Source organism: Lathyrus oleraceus, chromosome 5 (genome assembly GCF_024323335.1).
Source record: "Lathyrus oleraceus cultivar Zhongwan6 chromosome 5, CAAS_Psat_ZW6_1.0, whole genome shotgun sequence".
Taxonomy (NCBI): Eukaryota; Viridiplantae; Streptophyta; class Magnoliopsida; order Fabales; family Fabaceae; genus Lathyrus; species Lathyrus oleraceus.
The window spans coordinates 126,161,199-126,181,162 of NC_066583.1; the positions used below are offsets into that span (position 1 = coordinate 126,161,199).

At 31.1% G+C, this 19,964-nt stretch overlaps 2 protein-coding genes across 2 annotated transcripts; one reads left to right on the forward strand and one right to left on the reverse strand.

Annotated features, from left to right (window-relative positions):
* Positions 1-11,397: 11,397 nt before the first annotated feature.
* LOC127088259 (uncharacterized) lies at positions 11,398-12,378 on the forward strand. Its single transcript, XM_051029175.1, has one exon. It carries the CDS (start codon positions 11,481-11,483, stop codon positions 12,165-12,167), a length of 687 nt encoding a protein of 228 aa, XP_050885132.1. The 5' UTR covers positions 11,398-11,480; the 3' UTR covers positions 12,168-12,378.
* A 729-nt stretch (positions 12,379-13,107) lies between these two features.
* LOC127088261 (mechanosensitive ion channel protein 3, chloroplastic) lies at positions 13,108-18,942 on the reverse strand. The gene is made up of 14 exons (XM_051029176.1): positions 18,775-18,942; positions 18,430-18,553; positions 18,275-18,334; positions 17,993-18,147; positions 17,109-17,235; positions 16,933-17,030; positions 16,735-16,848; positions 16,254-16,314; positions 15,880-16,029; positions 15,349-15,459; positions 15,108-15,275; positions 14,886-14,999; positions 14,331-14,387; positions 13,108-13,851 (listed from the first exon to the last, which is right to left on the reverse strand). Exons 2-14 carry the CDS (start codon positions 18,541-18,543, stop codon positions 13,474-13,476), a joined length of 1,707 nt encoding a protein of 568 aa, XP_050885133.1. The 5' UTR covers positions 18,544-18,553; positions 18,775-18,942; the 3' UTR covers positions 13,108-13,473.
* Positions 18,943-19,964: the final 1,022 nt, after the last annotated feature.

Here is a 19,964-nt window from a genome sequence, read left to right on the forward strand (position 1 = left end):
GAGAATTGAGAGAGAAACATTGAATTAAAGTTTGGTTGTCAAATATTGTTTAGCTCATTTCTTCCATGTTAGCTCGAATTAATGAAAATCAAGGTTGGATTAGTGATGAGCACTGTTAGATGAATTGATTGGTATATCTATTTCCAAAATCTGGGAAAAATGTTCATCACGATGATGAACATGTTACTGTTGCATAAACCCTAGATTTCTAAACCCAGAAATCGTGCTTGACCGCTTGAAATTTTTGCTTGCATGATTCTCTTGTTTCCTGGCCATGAAGCGAATGGCGGCGCGCCACCTCACTAAGTGAAACGCGGCGTTTCACTTAGTGAGTCCCATAATTACAATTCTGCCATTGCCGTGTCTTAATTTAATTAAATCATTTTCTTTTTTCAATTTTATTTCATTTGGCATGGCAATCTTAGAAAATTCATAAGTCACTCAATTTTAATCCAAATTTGATGGGATTTTTTGTGAAATTCTCCTCATGATCTCTAGTTTATTATGGTGTTTTTTCCAGATTTTTTGCACGTGTAGATTTTAAAAATGCCTAGGGTTTGTTCATGTGTGTCCATTTTGTGTATGCCTTGCCATTTTGCTTGTGAAATGATGATACATAATCCAATGCCTCTCAAATTGTTTGTGCTTAAACTAGACATGTTCATGGTGATTTTGGTATAGAGTTTGTAATTTTATCATTTCTGGTTATTGAGATATGATTTTTTGAATAGGGGTGTGACAATTTGTGTCACACCATTGATGTCCAACTTCATGATTTTAATTACCATGCTTATTGAACTCAAAATCGTCTGGATTTTTGCATGAAGATACTTGTGCATGTTGAGAATGTTTGTGAATTTTTCTGGAATTTTTGAATGCATTTCCTATTTGTTTGATAATTTCTCCCCTATTGACCAAATTGTTGACTTCTTGTGACACATGTTTTCATTTGATTTGTGAAATTCTAATGCTTAAAGGGATGGACTTGAAATTTGACATGTGAATTGTAGACATCTTAAGGTTTGTCATGGTTTTAGTCCCATTCATTTATCATGTGTTGTTTCTGTTTTATGATTAATTGAAGTTGGTGCATGTTTTGATGCTTTGTATGAGTTTGCTTGAACTTGCTCTGACTTTCTGATTTTCATTGACCTACTTCCCTTTATCCAAATGAGCTGAAATTTGGTATGCTTATCATGTTATGGATGATGTTTGACCATGAATTATTTGAAGATTTTTTGAAATGTTTGTGATTGGATTTGAGTTGAATCATTCTGTTGACTTCTATGAGCTCCTATTTGCATGCTTTGTGCTATTTTGATCATGAAATGATAATGATGAATGATATGAACATGGGACCAATTGGGTTTGATTTTTAATTGTTTGATCTTGATTTTGGACAAGTTTCATGTTCTGTTTTGATGATTTGATCTCATTTTGACCCTAGTCTTGGACTAGTGGTTTGTGCTCTCACTTTTGAGTTGTGTTTCAGGTTAATAGCACAAATGCTTATGCCTGATGGTGTGCCTCATTTGGAGTTGCTTTCTTGATTGTTTATGACTAATCATTGGTTTGTTTTGTAGGTTTTAAAACTTGGTCTTGTGCCTTAAAGCTTGCACCTTTGTGCATTGACTTGTGTTTGACTGTGTATAATTAACTGTTAACCATTTGCTGTTTAATGTTGGTTTGTCTGAGTACTGATTGTATTTGATTGATTTCAGGTACATTAGTTGCTTTAGTTCTATTGAGAACTTGCTTTGCTTTGCTTAAGAGCATTTGCATTGAGGTATAACATCCTAACTCCATGTAGTCTGGAAGACCTGGCCTGTTACTTGGCCAGGCACCTGTCTGAAGTCCTCCTTAAGAGGCAATGTTTGTGTTTGTTTACATTTGTCCTTGTACATATTCAAAGACCTCCTAAGTGAAGAGGCATTGGCAGATATAAGGGATGTGCAATCCATCCCCTGCTATTCTGTGTGTCATCTGTTTTGCTCACACCACTGTGTTGATGTATTGCAGATATTAACCCAAGATCATTGTACATTGAGTCAGTGTCACATGTGTAGAAGGGTTCCCACCTTCTGAACCCACACATTCTTGTCTTAAGCTCTCCCAGGCCAGGGATAAGAGCTGTGAAGTCTCATCTTCACTCACCTTTCATCAGCTTCACCCTAACTCTCAATGTTAGGGTTAAGAGCTAACATTACCCTGTTACAGTGGTTTGTTTGTTGAGGTTGATATGACCCCTCGACTAAAACCTAACCTTGATTTAGCCCATTGATTGCATATGGTGTGTGCTATTTGTGCTTGTCTATTTGTTTTTTTTAGCTTGCTTCCTGTGCAAGTTAGGTTTAGTTTGGCTTGCTTCCTGTGCAAGTCATATTTAGGATAGGCTTGCTTCTTGTGCAAGTTAGCTAGAAACCTTAACTTAGGGATGAATTTGCATGATAACATCTAGGCTCGAGTCGTAGTCTCCCTAGTTGTGTCTCCCTCTGTTATCTGGTTAGGCTAGCCCTGTGTCCCTCCGTAGGGGAACTACGTCGCCCTGATCCTCATACCAGATGAGGTACGTAGGCAGGAGATGAGCTGATCTCTCCGGGCGCCCTTTTTGTTTTGTCTTTGTGTGTGTTAGGAGATGGATGTAAGTCCAGCGATTGGCATTCCGTATCCTCTTGTTGTGTGCTTGGGAGCTGATATAAGTCCAGCGATTGGCATTCGGGTTCCAGTGTGGGTGTGTTTGGTTCGGAAGCTGATATAAGTCCAGCGATTGGCATTCGGGTTCCATGTTTGCCCATTTTTGTGTGGAGTTTGACGTAAGCCCAGCGATTGGCAGTCGATTTCTTGTGCTGTTTTGTTTGCATGCGTGAGCCGAGCTACGAATGCTCTGATTCTTCTTTGTCCAAGAAGATACGTATGCACAGGATGCGACATCCTAGCGAGCATGTGTTTCCCCTAGTCCGAACTACTTAGTGTAGCGGTGTATTCGTCGCTATATGATTTATTGATTAAACCATAAGCAAAGTATACAATGAATCGAGTCGCCACCGCACTTTTATTTATCCAAAGGACTGGCTAAAAAGCGAACAAAAGCCTAAGAAGTTTTACACATAGAAAACTAATGAAAAGATCAGAGAGTCTGGGTAAGGGGTAAATTACGCAATGGGAAGGTGTTAGGCACCCACTACGTCCTAGGTACTCCTAGGGAGCCCTTTTCACACTTGTTGTACTAAATTGTTATTTGTTATGAAATATTTATTGTGCAAACACGATTGGGATGATGAGAAAAGAATATACAATTTTTATTGTTTTTGTGTTTGAACGGATGAACCCGTTGCCTACGTACCTTCCATCAAAGGTAAGGATCAAAACGCCGTAGTTCGGCTAAAAGATTTCCAAAAAGTTAGTGGATTCAATTTTAAACACAAGCCTTAAGGTCTTACGTTATCCACGGGAGAAAACTCAACCTTATACAAACAACAAGTCCACCATGTGAGAAAAGATTCAACTTGCTAGTGAGGGGTTAACCCAGTATTGCCAGAAACCCAGTATTGCATGGGAGAAGCAAGCACATTGAGACCAAGTATCATTTTCTGAGACATCAAGTTCAGAGGGAAGTGTTAGAAGTTGTACACTGCAGCACTCAAAAACAGTTGGCAGATGTTCTGACGAAAGCTATCAAGACTGATCAATTCCTCAGATTAAGGGATGGAATTGGTGTTTCAAGTTTTGATGGAATATGAATTAAGGGATGGTATTAGAAGTAATTCATATCTATTAGTTGTACTATTTTCTTAGCCCCTAAGTTTGTTAGAGGGTATTTTAGTATTTTATCCTATTCTAGTAACCCTAGTTTTAGCTTATAAATAGGGTGACAATCATTGTAACTTTTATCATGTTTGTAGCCGTCATTCTCTGAATAGAATATTTCCATTCATCATTTATTCTACCTTTGCACCAACATATTGTACCCCACCAATTAATGGAATAATCATGTATTACCCTCATAAGTAGCTGAATTATATTTGACTTGTCTTTACTTTATGCATTTTTTTAATTCTTAGTAGCCCTTTAGTTTAGGATAGTGAAGACTCTGATGGTAGATAAATATAAATATATGATATATCTTATTGTTATTTGGTAAAAATATTTAGTTTAGTTTTATTATATTTCATTATTATTATCATGCAATTTACATAATCCTAGATAATCAAATGAATGAATGATAAGTGAAGTCCTATTATCTGACTTATAAGATGCAATGAGGTGAAAGACCGAGAAATGAAGTCCAACCATTTGTCTTATTATATTTTTTTATTGCAAATTAATATTTACATAGTTTTGAACAATTGAGTGAGTAATTGAGAGGCGAAGTCCAAGTATCATACCCATGCTAAACAAGATATTTAGGGGATGATAATAATAAAAACCATCCCAATACCATGTTTTAAAAGAAGACACTTGCACTTAAAATGCTTTGTAATATATTGACTTGCTAGAGTATGAGCTATTAATTAAAAGTATAGGCTTTCTTATTCTTATAGGATATTTAAGTTACAAAAATGATGGTTGATCCTTAATATCTAATACCCATGACAATATAAAATAACAATTAAATTATTATTGTGAGAAGTTACTATCTCAAAACTTTACTAATATTGTTAATTCCATGATCAACAAAATCAACCAAATCGGCATTACGAAGACTCGTGGTTGGCGAAAGCTTTGAATTGAAACAAACTGTTTAATGATTGTTAAAACTTGCTCCAACCTTAATTTGCTTCCTCGTAATTTAAGGAATAAGTGACTTGAGAGTACTTTTTCCTCTAACATCTCTAACCTCTAATAATACTGATAATTATCTAACTAAATTTATAATAATAATAATAATAATAATAATTATTATTATTATAGGATTTTAATAAAATTTAATTGTCAGTATACAATAGTGTTGTGAGTTTGAAATATTCAACACATCAAGATTTTTTTATATACGGGACAAAAAAAATTACAACCAAAATAACTAACAAAAAAAGTTAATATGCCCATAAAACAGTGCTAGTGAATTCACACTAGCAAAAAGAAGAAGATAAAGTGACAAGTACACAAATAATTTATTTGTCTACTTCGATCAAACCAATCTATTTTAAGAAAAAAAAACTAATTTATTATACTTCTAGGATTGTTACAAAATATTATAAATGAGTTATAAGAAAATATTTTTTCAAATTCCCAAGAATATCTCATATTTCTACCCAAGTGGCTACCATCTCTCAAACTTAATATATAAATCATACAAACTCAAGGCAATTAGAAGTGTTTCTCAATTCCTTTTGACACCTCCAAAAGTCTTACAATTCTTAGCCTTCAATCTTAAAAATCCCTCGTTTTGCTTCTTTAAGTTTCTTCCATTAGGATTTCCCAAAAAATTTCAGCATATGCCTCTTGTAAGTCGCATGTTTGCCACTCTTACTCATAAATAGATTGAAAATGGCTTTCCATGTTATAGGAGGGGACATGTTTTCCTCTCCCTATAAGTCTCATAAAAAGTAACAACTATACTTATGATGAACTTTGACCCTCCAAGTTCTATTTTCCACAACTTGTGACCCTTTCCACCTTGAGGATAACCAATAAAAACAGACTTGTACAAACATCAAAATTTTAAAGACCTTTAAATTAGAGTAGTATTGAGGTTTCCTGTTCCAAACCTCTATATGTGTCTTGAAGTATATTATAGTGAATGGACATATGTTGATAAGGAAAGTTGATTTGGCACCACCCTTACCATATAAACTCTATGGCAACTCAGCTCCTAGCAATATTCCATAAATGGTCAAATGCGTCATTATCATTTGTTTTCTGCAAAACTCATTAAAATGCTCTAAAACAACCTATGGGCCTTTGCCAGATTTTCTTTCACTAACATACTTTGATCTCAAAGTGTATAGCTTATTATTATGATGAAAGTCTATACCAACTAAAAATGCATGACAAATAACATTAGAACCATCTAAAAAATATATAACCCATATATTTTAGACCTTTTAGCCATGATCACTCTACCATGGGAAAATTTCAAAAACCCGTATTCGACTCTAGTGGAATAGCCTGAATCATCAAACATGCTTATGGACAACAATTTTCCTGAGCTTGAGAACATACCTCACATTTCCTAGAAGGAACTCACGGTAATAAAAAATTTAAAATCTGATTATACCAATATCATGGGCCTTTCAAGCTTTACAGTCATCGAGTCAAATGACTCCACCTTTTTTCAACTGAAAGTCTAAAAGTACTCTTTCCTTGGGCACACATGATAAAAGCATCATGAGCCCATGACCCAACTTTTTTCATTCTCTAAACACGACACCACTAGTTCATAAACACTCTCACAAGCATCCTCATCTAAGGAAACTACATTATGAACATAATCATTGTTGCCCTTTCGGGATAATCCTTCTTAAAGTTACTGATTTTCCAAACAAATAATTCTTTTAACATTGACTTATCAAAACCCCTAGATTTAGACTTCTCTCAACTCATATTAACTTTTATGGAGACACTCAATCCTTCGACACTATCGTTAGCCTTTAAACCTTTCATAATTGAAATCTCCTAGGATTTAATAGTCATTTGGACTTCATCCAAAGAGATAATAACACACTTACCATAAAGAAGGGCACCCTAGAAATGCTCAAATGATTTAGATAACAATCTTATTGTAAGGAGAGTCTTGCCCTCATCATCAATCTTCACCTTATTACTCTTCAAGTCATCAATGATCTTTTGAAATTTTATCAATTTCTCCATTGTGGATTTGTTATCTACCGTTCAAAATGTATAGAGTTATTGTTTCAGACACAACATGTAAGCCAAAGACTTTGTCATACACGATGATTTCAGTTTTTCCCACACCGAAGTCACAATCTTTTCCCTGGAAACTTATCTTAAAACCTTATCTTCGAGGCACAAGATAATGACACTTCTGACCTTATCCACTTTCTCAGTTTCTCTGCTTATGTTAGGCGCACAAGCATCAATGCCTCACCTTTTAATTCTTCTAAACACATTTTTGAGTTAATATTTCTCGCATCTTCACTTTCCACAACGCAAAATTATTGTCTCCAAAAAAACTTCTCGATGCACTATTTAGAACTCATGTTGCTCACTTGTAAAGTTAACCCTATTTGCCCCATGGTATGACCACTTATTATGAAATTAAAAGGTTCAACCACACAAAGAACTTTTTGATGTGCAAGACAAAAAACAATGACAACAAAAATAATTGGTATTTAGTAAAATTAATATGCACATAAAAGAATGTTAGCGAATCCACACAAGCAACAAGAAGAAAAAGATAAATTGACTAATACAAAAAGAGTTTGTTTATCTAATTCGATCAAATCAATCTACTCTTGATGAGATATCAACTTTCCAATTCACTACACTTTAAAAATTGTTACAAATAATTAGAAATGAGTTACAAGAAAATAAAATTCCAAGTTCCAAAGAATATCTTCTATTTTCTATTCAAGTGTTTACCCATCTCTTCAACTCTCAATATATGAATCACACTAATCCAATATATTTAGAAGTGTTTTTCAATTCTTTTAAATACTTTTAAAAATCTTCAAATTCTCAACATTCAACTATGGATTCCTTTCTTTTGCCTCTCTAAATTTCTCTCATTGAAATTTAATAACTTATTCCCTCATATATCTCTCATAAATCACATATTTATAACCGGGACACTTCAAAGAGCTTAAAATACCTTTATAGGTGTCAAAATGGTGACACTTTATTTTTTTTAAAAACCTTTTGTATTTTTAAAGATAAGCAAGATCAAAATGCATTCCCCCAAAATACACTATATTTCTACCAAAACAAAAATCAAAATTAGTTTGTAAGACAATCACCTCAAATAAAGTTACACTTAGGTTGAATTAGGATTCATCTTATTTTTCAGAAATTAAACTATAACAAATAGTTTAATAAAATAACCATCATTCTTACTTTTTTAATATAAAATTAATTAATTGTTTTCAATTGTGTCATATCTTCACATTAGTACCTACATAGAGACTACTCTCAAAATAATATACTCCATTCAATCCTAAAACGACAAATACAATTGATTCATTCCACACACATAAAAATATAAATAAAAAGAGAAAAAAATACTTTTAATAAAATACTTTAATAATATATTAATGTATTTTCTTTTACATAAATTTAAAGTGAAACAAAGTTTTTGAATTGTAAATATTAATAAAAATAAAAACATTTAATTATTGATTTTTGTATAAATAAATCAATCATTTTAAGATGGAAAATATATTTCACATCACATTTATAATAGTGAAAATACATCAATAATTAAAAATATTAGGATTGTATGAATCGTTATTTATTTCAAATAAATTTAATTATGTTACTTAGGTTAAGATTTTAATCTTCAATAATATATATTTATATTATTTGATGTTAAAATTAAATATTTAATTTATAAAAATAAGTTTAATTATTTTAAATATTAAAAAAATGATTTTTAAAAAATAATTTAAAAAACAAAAAAACTTTTTGTAAAGTTAAAACAAATCAATTAATTATTTTATAAATTTTGAATACATTTTGTGATATTTGATTAAGATAATCACAACTTTTTTAAAACAACGTAATTTATCACTATTTAATGAAAATTTATCACTTAACAAGTCTTTTGATATTTAAAAGTATATCAATTTTAATGGATTTGTTTTAGGTACAAATTTTGACTGCCTTTTTAGTCAAAAGTACACATAACAATAATGTTAATCAAATATTGAGATTTATTCAAACTGTTTTTTCTATCATCATGGTTCATTTTATATTTTATTCATTCTTTCAATTCACAATGTATTTTACATCAACAAATCTAACAAACATGACTAACTCATTATTGTTATTGAATTTATTTGTACTTATCTTTGAATATCTTCTATTTTCTATTGAAATGTTTGATATTTCTAACCTATCAATTTATTCGAAATCTTTAATGTATGTCAAAATTGTTGCTTATATCTTTGAATGTTTTTTAAATTGATGACGTCTTATGTAATGTTATTTATTATTATTATTATTATTATTATTATTATTATTATTATTATTATTATTATTATTATTACTATTATTATTATTACTATTATTATTATTATTATTATTATTATTATTATTATTATTATTATTATTATTATTATTATTATTATTATTATTATTATTATTATTATTATTATTATGACAATACATCTTTTTAACATAATATGTTTGTCATGTATGGTAAGTTTTTTTTTAAGAAAAACGTGTAACTTTTTCCTAGAAAATTGTGTATTGTTGAATTTTAAAATAAATATCCTGTAATTGCCCTCTTATCTTTTACTCCAAAAAGAAAGACGATAATCCACCATATAAATTAATTTTATAGTGTATAACAATATATTTTGTCTAGATTAAGATTTAAAATTATTTATATGATATAATAAAATGATGTATTCTCGTGATGTGATAAATTGTATAATAGAACGGATCAGAAACAGTTTTATCTTCTCTAAATCCAAATTTAAATTTCCAAATAATCTCGTTTTCTATCCCAATTTCTATTGAAAATGGGAAAATAAAATTCAAACTCCTTTCAAACGGATTTAAGATGAATTCCCATTATTCAATTCATCTCGATGTTTTGTAATTGAATAAAATTCAAATTCAAATTTAAAACCAATTAATTCAATTTTTTCCATAAAATTCAAAACAGATTAAAATAAATACTTGCAAATAAGTTTTTTTTTTTTGTTATACGTCGGTGCATTTCATTAAACTCAAACTCTATTTATAAATATATTGTTCAAATACAAAACATGAACACATAATATTAATATATAAAGTGACTCTGTTATTAAAGAACTTAACACTCATATTAATTTTAAAATATTTGTTATTTTTCTATAAAAAATTTATTGAATCTTTCCAATTTGTAAAATTAATAAAATATTATTTTTATTATTATATTTAAAGTTGTTAATTTATAGATATTAATAAATAAATATTATCTTCAAAAATTTAATTCTAAACAATTAATTTAGACTTATTTAACTCAATTAACTCATATGAATTAATCAATAAATTATAAATTATTCCAAATATATTATACACAATCTTTTTTTAAAAATAGTATTATATTAATATAGTCCAACATTATATTTTGAAATCTTTTCTATTTTTGTTATCATACTACAAAATATTTTAAAGTCTTTTTCATCGATCTCTCAAAATCTCAATTAAATACATTCCACTAGTTTAATAAAAATAAACATTATTACAAGGTTTAATGTATGAAGTATTATCGGTGTAATTTTTTTTACACTGTCATTCAATAAAAATATATCATTTTGTCATATAATACAAATATTTTAAAATTTTCAGTATGATTTAGCGGGAGACATGATCGTCCCTAATTGCCGGTGTAAAATAAATTAAAAAAAAAAAGCATATGCTCTAACAGTGTAAAATTTTTTTACACTGTCAACCAATAAGACCCGTGTATCCCGCCATATAAAATATTTTGATTGAATGTCAGTGTAATATTTCTTTACACTGACAGTGTACTACCTTTAACCTCATAAATTTATATGGTTGGTGCATCATCAATTTTTTCTTATTACAATTGTTTTTTTTATAGTAAAATTCAGGATCTTTTAAAAAAAATGACACATCTTATATAAATAAAATATTGGGAGTTCAAGAATTCAAATTGAATAATGTTAACTTGTGCCTCTAAGATACAAGTTAAGAATCAAATGAAGAAACATTATCTTCTAATTTTAATAAAAATATAAAATTAATTTTTTAATTATTTTTTTCAATACAAATTTTTTACAAGTGACTTTCTTAACTTATATCGGAGACACAAATTATCATTACCCTTAAAAGTTATACACAACTACGTTTTTATGTCTTAATAAACATACTACTTATGTCTTAATAAACATGCTACTCAGTTCTTTATTATAACTCAATTTAAAAAAATATTTTGTATCATAATATAAATCGTTTTATAATATCAATGAATCATTAATGCTATTTTTTCTATTATACCTTTAGATATTTATTATTCTTTCCTTTCAATTATGTCAATTTATCTTTTCAATATCATTAATAAAGAATAATTTTGTAAAACTATTCGTAATTTATCTTTTTCATATCGTAGTTATTACATTTCTTAATACTTTTTAAAAGTAAAAAATGACTTATAATTAAAAAATGGAGGGAGTAATTTTTAATATAAAATTTCTATTTTTAATATTCTAACAATATTAAAAAAAAATCTATGGTCAAAAAAGAAATAAAAAAAACATTTCCCAAAAAAGGACCATTCATGAAAATATATTTATTTTACCGTGTACAGGTTAAAACTTCATCCCTGTCTCTGATTTCTCCAACAACCAAAAATGAACACAAACAAAGCAGAAGCTGAACGGTTACTGGAAATAGGCGAAGAGCTTTTACAGAAACGAGATCTGAAAGGTTCACGAGAATTAGCAATTCTCGTTCAAGAAACCGAGCCTCTTCTAGAAGGTTCCGACCAGATCCTAGCAATCGTCGACGTTCTGGAGGCAGCTGAAAAGCCTCTGAACCTCAACAACCACCACCTCGATTGGTACGCGATACTTCAAATCGATCGAAATTCGCGAGAGTCGCACGATCCGAATCTCATAAGGAAACAGTATCGTACTCTGGCTCTTCTTCTTCATCCTGATAAGAATCCGTTTTCATTCGCCGAACTTGCTTTCAAGCTCGTTTCTGATGCTTGGGCCGTTTTGTCTGACCCGGCCCAAAAGGCCCAATATGATAGGGGGTTTGAAGTGGAGGAGAATGGGTTGGTTAGTTTTTGGACTGCTTGTCCTTATTGTTACTGTTTGTACGAGTATGCTAGGGTTTATGAGGGGTGTTGTTTGATGTGTCAGAATTGTGATAAGTCCTTTTCTGCTGTTTCGATTCCGACTCTTCCCCCGCTTGTTCCGGGGGAAGAAGCTTATTATGTTTCTTGGGGGATGTTTCCGATGGGGTTTGTGTTTGAGAGTTTGGAAAATGGCGGCGGCGGTGGTGGTGATGGTTCCGTTGATAAGAGAAAGTGATCGGTGGTTTTGTGTTTGTTTAATGGTGTTTGTTGTTTTATTTAATAGAGTAAAAATTCTGTCAAAATAAAAAAATAGAGTAAAAATAATACTTGGACCGGAAGGGGAAAAAAGTTGGTTAATAATATTTGTATTGTAGTGGCAATGAATAAAACAGGAGAATGTGATTTAATTGAAGAATGTGATAATACTATTACATTGTTGTAATTTTTATAGAAAGGAAGTGATTCGGTCTTCTAAAGAATGGAAAATGGAAAAGGATTACTTTTTTTATCTTCTATTCTTACGTACTCTTTTCATCCTTATGGAATTTCCGGAAATGTCTCTTGCATTATTCGGATTTTGAAAAGGAGATTAATTACTATACATTACTATACATCGTCACTGTAAAAAAATTTCAATTTTATATATTGAGCACAATTAGATATTAAAAATAGATTTCAATTTCATCCAAAAGGTATCCAACGTACATATAATCATATTTGAATTTCAAAATCCAGACCATACTAGATTAAGACGCACCGCACCACACATTATACAAGATAATTTAAGTTCTAAAAAAATTCTTTTAGAACGCAATACAAAAATAGTCATGCTGATTTCAAAATTCGAACACAGTTTATATTTTATCCTACATTATAAGATAATTCAAATTAAATGCACCCCTAAATCCGAACATTTATGAGTTTGAGTAATATTAAGGAGAATACTCATCCCATTCACATTTTTGAAAATTTGAGTTTATTCTTCACATATATATGGAAATGCATCTTCGAACACATTCAAATACACTCTTATCATCGTTTTGTGAGCGAGTCACTCTTAATTTATTTAAATTTAATTTAGAGATACACTTCCATAACCTTATCTATTTTTGAAATTTCCCTGCAAACATCCCTGAATCTTGTGATTTGTTCATTTGTACAGAGAATAGAACCACTTCTGCCTGAACATGAAAAGTTATATAAATATTGATCAATAAGTCACAACACCATGTAAGACACACTCATCATGAGTGGGATGAGTAATGCCCAAAATAAAGTACATGTTTTTGCCAAATTATTGTTACTTAAAGAACATGATCTATGCTACAAATCCCACAATTTATGTACATAATATGAGTAATCAGTTGAGATCGCTAGTTTTAGTTCTAGTTCTGGTGCTAAAATCAACCTTTTACAAATGCAAGTTAAGGTTGCGTGTAATACAGGGTTATATAATGCAATATCACCCTTAATGGTTAATCAGTTAGGGAAAATACAAATATACAATACATAATGTCCGGCTATAAAAAAAGATAGCTGGATCATTTTTCTTCATCTTTCTTTGAAGGCGAAGTTCCCTTGGATGATGACAAAGTTTTGGGTGCTGTTCTCGATTTAGAGGCCTTCTGGACAAAATTATCAGAACCGACATTCTGCGGCTTGGCTTGAGATGATGACTTAAACTTATCCTGGGACTTTACACTGGAAGAGGGAGTCCATGTCGCTGCAATTTTTTCACCATCGTCTATGAATGGGACAGAGTGGTTTCCCTTTGCTCTAGAACGAGTGAAAATGGCACTGTCAAATGGATCAATTTCTAAATCAGAATCACTGTACATCTTCTGAATTGTGCGGATGGGTGTGGCTAGCCGAGCTCCATGATGACTGACGACTCTTAGAAGATCCAACAGAATGGCCTCCTGTTTTATCACATCATAATTATCAAGCACTCACAAAATGAATCGATTTTTTTTCTTCTTGAAATGAATATAAATTTATAGAATATAAATATAGTCTCATAATGATACTTTATGTTGAAAAACTTGAGAGCAACAGATTGATAAATTGAAAGTGAGATCAAGATTTGCAAAAACATTGAAGATTCACATAAGGTATATAACAAATTTAGTCCACACAAATTTTCTGGATAATTTTGTGAACAGGCCAAAATATACAAAAGCCACCAACCCGAATATTCACATTAATAGCCTAAAGAATAAGCCATCATGCAGAACACTCATTTTGAAAATCCTGCTACAGAGTGAATGATGGGAATAGTTTGAAAAAATAGTTAAAGGAACCTTAAAATTCAGTTTCCAAACATAAAAATGGGCGAGGAATTGATGATACTTATAATACAATTGATTTGAAAGTTCTGAATTAGCAAATCTAATCTCACCTTAACACGGAGGTACTCTTCAGAATGTGATGTTTTAACAAAGCAAGATACTAGTATCTGTAACAGAAAAATGTGTTTATAAGATAATTGCAGTTGAGAATGAAAGGAAGAAATGCGTAATTCACACTCACAGCAATGCATTAGTAGAGGAGATAAGATAAGATAAGAAAAGAGGAGCAAAAACCAATTTAACATTAGAGTTACTTATCTGTTCCAAAAGTAGATAAGAGGAGATAAGATATGATAATTATGATACTAAAAACTATTACTTGTAAAGAATAAAAAAGCATTCCACAAAGAAGAATAAGCCCAAGAATTTCATTCACATGGCCTGGTAAAAAAATCTATGAAGGTAAATGCTAGAAATTTAAGCGAGCAGAAGAAAGCAGTGCTTTAAACTCAAAGCTACAAGGTACTATGCCCTGGCTATGCCATAAGATGCATCTCAAGGTTAGCATTATAAATGTCTTTCTGAACCAAGACTGAAGATAAAGGGAAGAAAATATGATACTAGAATGAATTATCTCATAAATATGAACAGAAAAAGGTATCAACCATGAGAGCTTGATTTTCTGGATTGACATCCTCCAGGAAAACCCTTCTGTGCAATTTTCTTTGCTCTACTAGAGGATATTTGGCCAAAACCTTGCGCATATCAGCTATGATGCTCTGCATGAAGAAATAAAGAGAGATATTGCCTCAGTTTTTAGATGAGGAGAAAGCCATCAGAAAGTACTGGCAATTTTTTTTTAAAGCGACTAAACCAGGAGTACTCACGCTAATATTGTTAAGATCCAAGTGACTGATAGCAAGGTGAGTTTTGATGCGCCAATGAGTTTTCTTACTAAGATTCCTTACAACATTTACACTCAACTTGTGATTAGGAATGTGAACTGCTTCACAATCAGCACCTCTAACTACTGTTGGTGACCACCAGCCTACATGCTACAGAAAATAAGAAAATTGAATTCCAGTTCTCTTAAACGACCTTTTCAGTTAGTTAAATATAGATACTAACCTCAACTCTACCAGAAACCTCGTATCCTTTTATCTTTGTTTTAATCCGCTCATTCACAACAAATGGCCGAGTTGCATGAATCATCAAACTTGAAAGGAAGTTCGTGAATATCTGAATGCATCAGAAAATAAAGCAAGAATGTAAGACTATGCCTTGAAGAGTTGCTCTTAAGGAATTTAATGAAATTGAATACAAAGAGACCTAACATAATAAGTAAACCTGAAGTGATGCGAAAGAATGGGAGGGGAAATAGGAGTATTCATAAAAAATTACTCCCTCCGTCCCAAATTAAGTTTGTATGGAAAAGAAATTATGAGAGAATTTAGAAAATTATTTTTCACATTGTGAGTAATAAATAGTAAGGAGTATGATGGAAAAATAAACATTAATGTTTCATTTGTAAAGTGACGTATAATTTGGAACAACTTTTATTTTTGCAAAGCTGACTTATAATAATAATTAGGATCGGAGGTAGTAAATGAAAGATGACATAATTGTTCTAGGCGAAAGTTTCAAAGAGCCTTATTGTACCTCACGACCCGCAAGCGAAAGCAACACTGTACCCATACCACCAGCAGTCAACCACTTCTGAGTGGAGAGACCCAGCAACTCCATGAACAATGACACGGCAGCAACCCATATTGCGGTATATACAGCTTTCCCGATAAGATCAATGCTCATCTGTCATGCATAATACAATTTTACATTGAATGAGCTTTGTGTTTACATTTCAGGAATACCTTCATAATTAACAGTGGAATATCCTCAATTTTCTAATATTCATTTGGAATAACACAACTCATCTAAAGCTTTAAGTGGGCTCACAACAAAATTAACCCATTTGTTTGGCAAAATGTAACACACAAACGAATGGAACATGCCAAGGATATGTAAAAAGAGCATACATTTCGTTCTACACTGGAGCCATTTGTCTCCATACATAATTTTTGTGCTTGTCGAACAAAGCTGAAAATAGGAAGCACCTTATTACATTATAATTTAACCAAAACAAAGGAGTCCAGACACAAAATAACGATTAAAACGCAGCTGAAATAATTATTACTGTATTTACAAAAAGCAATGGGAATAAACAGGACTCATTACTTAATTTGCATATTAGCAAAATAAATTAATATGAACTATCAAATAAAAAATATAAGAGAATAATTATAATAGAACTATCTTAGATAAGAAGACTCTTCATTGTGCCAGTACTTCATTTTTTTCCGTCCTTTTAAAAAAAAAAATTGTGTGTGCTCTACATCTAGTTCTAAGTTCTAACAATAAGAACAACTGAGTTCTTACAATTAAGTGCATGACATTATAAATAAGGTTAGCACGCCATATGTGGAGTGTGGACATAATTCTGCATGAAATCAAATCTACCTTGAAGAACAGTAAGCAAATGTAAACACAGTTGAAAAAGATCTGATAAAACTCGGCAGCCGTTGTTTTATAACTGAACTGGTTTTTGATTGCTGGACTAGTGGATCTAAACTCCTGAAAAACATTTATGTCAGGGTGTATACCAATAGAACTTTACAAACTTCTAATGGAAAAAGACTTGCTGATCCAGAAAGATACCTGCAGATGAGCAGTACGGCAGTCCACAGCAGCAAAGGTTGGAAATAAGATGTCATTATATAACATGAATTACTTTTCTTCCAACTTCTATCAGTCCACTGAAAACATATGTTACCAAACAGAATGTCAACTTATAATACTATTCAATTGCGTATGGAATAATATAAGATACTAACTTCTTGGAGAAACAGAGATCTGCAAAAGCGCAGGAGAGGTTCAAGACCAAAGACAGCAAAGCCAATGATACCAAGGGCAGGGATCAATTGAAGCACAGTTGGTCTTCCTGATATAGCATTAAATGACCTGCATCAATTTCAAAAATAATATCATGCGGTGGATTAATTTTATCAGTTCATGTTTTAGTCTGGAGTTTCAGTGGGATGGGGCCTATTTCCAATATCTACTCACTCCTCCACCACCCCCACCCCCAAAAGGAAAACCAGAGTCCAGTACTTGAGCATTCAAGCGCCCAACTCAACAAAATACCCTAAACAAAAGGTGAGGGGAAATAACATGCAGCCGGCAGCTTTTGTATGACACTACATAGCTAACCACATACATTGGTTGAGAGAGGAGTCAAATTTGTCACCCAACATATACAAAAAATTGGCACCCAAAATGTCAAAGAAAGCTTTTCAATCATAATCATCATCTAACATTATAAATTTATAACTAGTAACATGCAAGTAAAACAATTTGCAGAAAATAGAAATAAAAGCATGGTTGCTTATACATTTCCGAATTAGATACATGACATACATAACATAGTTATCACTACGAGGAAATCTAGCCAGAAGTAAAAGTTGCATAACCAATCAAACATAAATTATACTGCAATATGGAAAAGGAAACTATCAGAAATATTAAATAAATAAAAAGATAAACACTAGCGTTCATTTATACATACAACGAGTCGGAAATACACAAATTTATAGTTTCCTAATTACCATAATTACACGAATCCTATCCATAATAACCCTATTCACATTAATTCTAACAACATGCATGCCAATGAAGGTCGAAACTTCCATAAACTACAAAAGGAGATAAATAAAAAGACCTCGACAAAGAAACAGTAGCCACTTTTATCAGTGGAGCCTCACACCCTCCAGCCGGTACAAGAGCAGACCGGCACAACAAAGCATTACAACTAGATGGTATAGGCTTAATTTGACTATATAATCGGGAAGAGATGCGCGGTGAAGACTCCATTCTCTGTCAATTCAACAAGAAAATTCTCCAACAATTAAGAAATAAATTAAAAAGAAACACATGAATCAATTCCATGAAGCAAGCAAGCAATACAAATGAAACCGAATAAGTATGGAATTTTAATACTAACCAACCCATGGCACAAACGGTCGAAGGCAACAAAACATAATCGATTACCAGGATTCGGTTTCTGCTAACAAGATAAACAAATTGAAAATCAACATTCTAGACAAAATCAGTAAAAAAAAAATACTATAACATATGAAATAAGCAACCGCCACATACATGACAAAAACTACAGCTTCCAATACTAATATATTGCTTAACGTCATGAGACAATCGAATTGATCCTGAATATGCCATTGTTGGATTGCACTGAAGAATAAGGTCATGCAACATTGAAATAGACCTGCATCAGAGACAGCATTAATATTAGGGGATAATAGTAGGGTTTAATTGAAATTCGCAAATATAAAACTTTCAAACGGATAATAGTAGCATCGAAATTGAAAACTGCAAAAAGCTTGATTCGTTGCTTAAAGTTAAACAAAATTCTGAGAAACTGAACTAAGCTTGTGAATTTTCAGTTCTGTAAAAGTAATGAAAAAGAATAGATTGTTGTTAACGTGCCTGAAGGAGATAACAGTGACGCGTAGAAGTGTGATTGAGATACCGGAGGAAGGAGAGAATCAAAGATAATATTCCACGGAAACAATCCCAACTTTACAAAGAACGCAAAGAAATAGTATTTGATTTTTTGGACTTATGAAATCTAATAATAAGAGTCCCATTACAACACGAAACTGCAACTGATTTTTATTTGCAATTGTGGTAAAATATAATAGAAATTAAATGCACATTTTTATTTATTTATTAAACTACCAGTTTGTCCTATTTTAGGAATTTCTAAAATCAATTTAAGATTAAGCTATAATTTTTCACCATGGCCTAATTTTTCATTGACGGACAAATACATCAAATTCATTCTCGCCCCTATATGACATTAAGCTCCCTCGTAACTCATTATGTTTATAAGATAAGAAATTAAAAAACTCTCTATATATTTTAATTTTAAAGACAACTTATTTTATATTAGAGTAGTGCACCCTTTTGTCAGAATTATAGTTTGAGTATTTTTCAATTTTCGCTCGTCTGATATAATTTTTTTAAAGTGGATTTGAATGAAATATTTTAATGAGGGAAAATAATTTTTAAAGAGAATTTAAAATAATTTGATCAAAATCTATTGTTAGAATAAAAAAATATAGATAATTGTTAAAATAATATAAATTTATAAAGTATTTTATCAATTTAATTTAAAAAAATTTAAATGACACTAAAAAGTAAAAAAAAAAATTGAAATTGCTCTATCACTTCATATAATGTGAATATTAAATTCTTTACTATTATTTTTTCAAATTTTGCAAGATCATCTTCATATTTTATGAAAATTTTAAATTCATCCGAAAATTTTCAAATAATTGCAAATAAATCTCTTATAATTTTCAAATTGTACAAATTGGGCCCCTTAAATTTTCGAAAATTTCAAATTAGTCGCTATTTTTTATATTTTAAATTTGACCCAAATTTTTTAAAGTTTATGAAAATAGTCCTAAAAATTTAATAATGAATCGTTTTAACACTTCATCCAAACAAAAGAATTTAAAAATGAATGTATTTCAATTGAATTATTTGGATTGCTTAGAATTTGGATGAAGTATTTTACCGAGGAAAATTAATCTTTTGAACAAATTTAAAATGATTTGACCAAAATCCATTGTTTGGATAAAAATATGGAGAGTTGTTAAAATGATGTAAAT